The sequence below is a fragment of the Myripristis murdjan genome, chromosome 10 (assembly GCF_902150065.1).
Source record: "Myripristis murdjan chromosome 10, fMyrMur1.1, whole genome shotgun sequence".
NCBI classification, from domain to species: domain Eukaryota; kingdom Metazoa; phylum Chordata; class Actinopteri; order Holocentriformes; family Holocentridae; genus Myripristis; species Myripristis murdjan.
Genome location: NC_043989.1, coordinates 20957269 through 20963034, shown reverse-complemented (window position 1 = coordinate 20963034; position 5766 = coordinate 20957269). Strand labels below are relative to the sequence as shown.

Below are 5766 nucleotides of genomic sequence, written 5' to 3'. Positions count from 1 at the left end.
TGGCGCTATGTTGCTATGGGCTTCAACCAATCGAGTATCGGGATAAACAGGCAGCGGCCAATCACGGGAGACGTTTTTGACACGTGAAAGCTATGCGTGCTCCCGTGTGATCTGGCAACAAAGCTATTTTAGCTGCATTTTTTTTAAAACACATTGCTGCCAATATGACATGTATATACGACTTAGAAACGCTGTGTGTGTTGCGATAGAAATTAAAATCCACATAAGTAAGCTGCTTGGTGTGCAGTGAGGTCAAACTGGTCTCATCCGGATCCCAAGTGAGGGAGAGGGTACAGAAAATGTTATAGACCCCGAATGACTCCCTACTTGCACACGCCTTTCTCCATACATTATGCTGGTTTTCAAAGTATATTTAAGGCATTTTCCTCCAACAATATGTTACTTTTGTCCACACAAGTCACCCACGGCGCCGCCTACGGCCACGCCGAGACTACATAAAGGCTGAAAATAGGGCTTATTAGACTAAACAGACCAGAGTAGTCGACCCGAGGCGATACACCAGTCTGCCCCAGGCTCACAAGTCGAGCACAGAGCATCCCACTTAGCAAAGATGGCGGATGACAAGGTGAGTGAGTAACTCTTCTGACTTCAAACTTAGTAATTTCACGCGTCCCGTCGGATGACAGTACTTGGTAAAACCGAAGTAGTAAGCTCCCTTCCTCTCTGCAACAACCGGCCTGACATTAAAATGACACGACGAAGGTTTAACGAATGAATTTCATACATACATGTTAGCTAACGTTAGCCAGTGAGGTTCATGAGCAAACTGAGGAGAGACTGCTTGAGAAACGTGTGGGGCGCTTCTGTGGTCAGCAACTACTCACAACCGGTTTACTATGAAGCAGCGGTAACCGTGTCATCCTCAGTAACATTTTAGTTTTGTGATTCGTATACAGTCGCCTAATGCTAACATGACCCAACTCCTCTGCCTCAGGATCCTCTGAAACAGCTGAAAGACCTGACCCAGCTCAAGAGTCAACTGGAGGAGATCCAGAGGAGGGTGGAGAACGAAGTGGCTGCAGGAATTCCTCAGGTAAGTGGCTCATTTTTCCTAAACTGCACAGTTAATTGTTGTCAGGTTATAGTTTAGTGAGTACATCTACTAGGGCTGGGATATTATGCTGGTACTCGGGTGCCAATTTGACATGCATTGCGATTCCATATGAATTATTGCATTTTCTTTAAATTATCCTTTAGTTTGTGGACATAAGCTTCCATAAAGCTGTGATTATCCTAAAGGTCACAATTGGTTAATACATCATCGTCACATTTCCAAAAAAAAATAGTCTCACTACAATGAAATGGGTATTATGGAGGCTAACATCATCACACGTGAATAAAATGTGGCTCCTTGAATCCACAAGAGTCTCAGCTTTCCATTTAAAACCCAACTAACACATCTCTAAGATTGTTTAGGCCCCAGTATGCAGAAAGACACAATTTTAGAATAGCCAAAATAATATATTTGTACTGCAGGCAAAAACCTGTATTGTTTTCCCCCCCAAACTGCATGGGATTAGCATAAGGTGGGTATGTGTGCAGAGGGGAGACATGTGGGTGCCTGTTTAACCCATTTTCATTCAGATATCTTGAGGTGAGAGGTCAAGGGGCCCCTTTAAAAATGGCCTTGCCAGATTTTCTCTCGCCAAAACTTTGCCTTTATTTTAAATCAGTTCAGTAATAAAAGAAAATACTTAAAAATTTACAAAGCAAAGATCTGCTTTGGTTTTCTCTTGTCATCCAAACCAGTGTCCCAACCTTTGAGTAGTCACCCCTTATTTAACCTACATGTACTTCCTGGAGCCTCGTCCATTTTGGACTGGTGAAGAAACCTTTCCTGTTTGTTGTGTTGTAGGGAGGCTCCGTGCTGGGATCTCCGTTCCTGAAGGGCTTTCTGGCTGGCTATGTGGTGGCCAAGCTGCGCTCCTCGGCCATAATGGGAGTGCTGCTGGGGACAATCACTGGCATTTACGTAGCACAGAACTACCAAGTGCCCAACATTGAAAGGACTGTGAAAGAGTATATGAACAACTTGAAAAAAGGACCAAAGTAATTTGGACTGAGAGCAAGCCCACATGTTCTTCTGCCTGTGGTATAGGGGCACAACAGCATCGTAGCTGCTGGTTTGCCAGTGGCTCATTAACAGAAGTCTTTGAGCTCTCCTGTGTTAACTGGACCATGGATATCATTATATGACTGGAGCAGCATTGGGGATTCATATTCAAAGACTGAATTTCTCTCTCTCTCTCTCTCTCTCTCTCTCTTTTTTTTTTTTTTTTTTTTGTGGTTAAGTTAAGGTTGCTGCTTCATTTAAAGACCATTCTGTTATTTTTCCACTCATTACCAGACTTTGTGCCTACAAGGTTTTAAGGTTTTGTGTCAGATTTGACTGCTTACTCAATACTGCTGCCTGGAGCAGCTTTCTAAGCCTGTTCTGATTTTGAATGCGTAAAACAGCCAGTAATACCTGCAAATGCTTCTTACACCCGTATGATTCAGCTCAGAATACATTGCAGCTCTAAAGAATTGTGATTCAGAGTATTTTATAAATGACATTTGTTTGGGATTTATAGTTCTGTTCATTTTTACAATAGCCTTATTTTGATTTATTTATGACTTAAATCGCTTTTTTTGCTATTCACATTATTTACAGATTTATTCATAAGTTATGTTAGTGTTTAGTTTGCAGTGTTGATAATGATTGTGATCCAGAACGTGGGACCCAGATCCCCAGCCAGGCGCAGGAGGCAGTGGGTGAAGAGGCTTCAGTGGGGTGTCCTTCTGGTGCTGATGGTCCTCATCTATGGCTCACATGCGCCACTCATCGCCCTCACCAAGGTAGACGGCCAAGTCCCTTTCAGCCCCTCTTCTTGTGTTGTCATGATTGAGTTAGCCAAACTCCTGATCTCCCTGGCGACCCTCCTCCTGACTGGTGAAACGTCTGCCTTGCGTGCTCCTCCATCCCTGGGCCTTGTGGCCCCCTACGCAGTCCCTGCCGTCCTCTACGCCCTCAACAACAACCTAGTTGTTCTCATGCAGGCCTATATGGACCCTAGCTCCTACCAAGTCCTCAGCAACCTGAAAATCGCCTCCACCGCCTTGCTCTACTCCTCCTGTTTGGGCAAAAGGCTTCGACGGGCTCAGTGGTTAGCCCTGGGGCTCCTCATGGCGGCCGGAGTGTGCCACAGTTACAGCAGCATGGGTCCAGCGGACGTTGAGAGGGCTGAAGCTGAGCCAAGTTTGAAGCTTCATGTCACAGCCTGGGGACTTTTCCTGGTGCTGGTGTACTGCTTTGTTTCAGGTCTTGCAGCTGTTTACACAGAGAGGGTGCTGAAGAGCCAACAGCTTCCACTCAGCCTGCAGAATCTGTATCTGTACATGTTTGGAGTTGCCGTCAACGGGGTCACGTCTCTCTCCAGTGTTGCAAACGAAAAGGGCTTCCTGGAGGGGTACTCGGCAGCTGTGTGGGTCATCGTAGCAGGGCAGGCAGTGAATGGCCTCCTGATGTCTGTGGTGCTGAAGCACGGCAGCGGGATCACCAGACTGTTTGTCATCTCGTGCTCCATGTTGGTCAACGCCGTGCTGTCCCGGGCCGTCTTAGGGCTGCAGCTCACCCCTCTCTTCCTCCTGCCTGTTTCTATGATTGGTCTGGCAGCTTACTTATATTACAAGTAGTGGAATCTTTATCAAGACAGTAATGAGGTCCAGTGAACACAAAGGACCTCCCAGCACTGTCTAGTTAAAATGATGTTGCCTAGGTTTTTGAAATTAAGGTTCGAATGGGGTGTGTGTGTTCTGCCTGCTATGTAAAACGTTTTGTCTGAGTTTTGTTTTTCCATCTAATTTCAAATGGTCCAAGTTGGATTTTAGCTGAAAATAATTACCCATGACCGGGCAGTAGAAACTTCACTTTGACCTCCACATTCTCAACAAATACATTTATTTGTGTCCTGTCCAGTCACAAAGATGCCTTTTTAAATTCACCAATTTGTATCATACTTATCTCTTACACTGTTACAGGTGACGTCACATTTGGAGGTTGAAGTATTATATCTTCACAGTTACACATTTCTCGAGAGTGGTGCTATTGTCAGTTTAATTACATTTTATAAATCAGAGTCTAAGTCAAATGTCAAAGATAAAGGAGACACAAAATGTTATTCAGTCTGTAAAGTAACTAATAAATACATTGTCCAAGAGCTCTATTTCTCATGATTTATAGTAACTAAAAGAGAATTCGTTTTTGTTATTGTTGGGTTAACACTTCAACCTTGGGATCCCCTCGCACAACTAGAGTATCCTTGAGCTCCATCAGTGCTACAGAGAAAATGGAAGAGAATTATTGTTATTGCATTGTACATATAAGATAAATTAATCAATGAGAACAAGCGGCAGTGGCCCTACAGTGATGTCAGGGCATTTCTATAACATTTTACTTCACCTGTAATATGACTAAAATCTCTACAAGCACTGCAGCCCAAATCTAATGGATATCAGAGACAAAGCAGCCACTTTAGTCATGGGGCATGAGCTGACCTGCGCGGAGTTGCTTGTTGTCGGCCTGTAGCTGCTGGTTCTGAGCAGACAGGTGGACGGCGTCCTGCACGGCCTCCAGCAGCAGAGTCCTGTATCTGCTCTCTGACGTCTTCCTCTGCTCCTCACTCACCTGTCGAAACACCCGGAACACCTGGACGGGGAAACAGAAGAGCATGGGGACAATAAAGCTGAGGATGAATAATGTAAACTTAAATAATGTAAAAATCAGTTTTAATGAATAAATCAATAACGGTACAACCAGAATGTCTGATGAGAATGCACAGATTCTGCTTCTCTAGCTGATAAACTGGTTAACTGAAAAATCTCTCTTTTTTTTATTATAACAAAGCAGTCCTTGCTGCTGTTGTGCAGCCCTGCACATCCTAAAGATCACTTGTCAATCAGCCAATGGGCCAACTGATCACGACTAAAGCATCTTTTCCTGTACACTCTGTTGAAGAAGTTTAAGTTTCTGTGGGTGTTGTTTTCCTTGTCTGCTCAGGCATGGTGCCTATTGCTGTTCACTTTAACTTCCCAGTTCTTTTATTTATTGGAAACAAATCACTGTTGCTGCTGGAAACGTCAAATCCCTCATTTCTTGCGCGCCAGAGGATTTTACTTGGCGAAGACTTACCTACACTGAGTGTTTAGAACAGCGCTCAATCAATCATTAATAAGAAGCAACAAACTAGACATTTATTCATGTGAAAATGTGGAAGATAATTACTTTAACATAAGTTTTCTGACATGAACACAAGTAATTCCCACCTGGAGGCTCTCCTCCCTCAGACAGTGCAGCTCCATCTGGTGTCTGCGGTACTGATCCTCCAAGTCTCTCTCAGCCTGCTGGGCCTCAGTGCGCAGGGCCTCCATCTGCAGCACCAGCACACGCCTCTCTCCGGCCAGCACCAGCAGCTCTCTCTGGGGACCCTCTGCCTAAGAGAAAAGTGGACGAAAACATAAAAATGCAAGGAAAAATAACAGAATGGAGTTGCAAATGCGGTTCCCACTGCCCTAAGTAATACAGGCTTGCAGAAATTTACACATACTCAGCATCCTCAGCAGAGATAGATCACAATCAGGATAATGTTAAACAACGGTGCATCTCATTATCCCTACTGGTACCTGTTCCTGCTCCAACTCCCTCCCCATCTTCTCCACCTCCTCCTGAATTAATCTCCCATGATCCTCCTTAAGTTGCCTCCTCTG

The 5766-nt window shown here is 44.5% G+C and overlaps 2 protein-coding genes across 3 annotated transcripts; both read left to right on the top strand.

Moving 5' to 3' along the window:
- The first annotated feature begins 136 nt into the window (after positions 1 to 136).
- LOC115366192 (SLC35A4 upstream open reading frame protein-like) lies at positions 137 to 2544 on the top strand. 2 transcript variants are annotated; one of them, XM_030061516.1, is made up of 3 exons: positions 137 to 586; positions 956 to 1054; positions 1877 to 2544. In XM_030061516.1, the coding sequence occupies exons 1-3, from the start codon at positions 572 to 574 to the stop codon at positions 2072 to 2074; spliced, it is 312 nt and encodes a 103-aa protein (XP_029917376.1). In that variant the 5' UTR covers positions 137 to 571; the 3' UTR covers positions 2075 to 2544. The 2 variants fall into 2 exon arrangements, with proteins under 2 accessions (XP_029917376.1, XP_029917375.1); XM_030061515.1 differs by lacking the exon at positions 137 to 586 and adding an exon at positions 764 to 868.
- A 154-nt stretch (positions 2545 to 2698) lies between these two features.
- Positions 2699 to 4426, top strand: LOC115366191 (probable UDP-sugar transporter protein SLC35A4). Its single transcript, XM_030061514.1, has one exon. The coding sequence runs from the start codon at positions 2719 to 2721 to the stop codon at positions 3694 to 3696; it is 978 nt and encodes a 325-aa protein (XP_029917374.1). The 5' UTR covers positions 2699 to 2718; the 3' UTR covers positions 3697 to 4426.
- The last annotated feature ends 1340 nt before the right edge of the window (positions 4427 to 5766 follow it).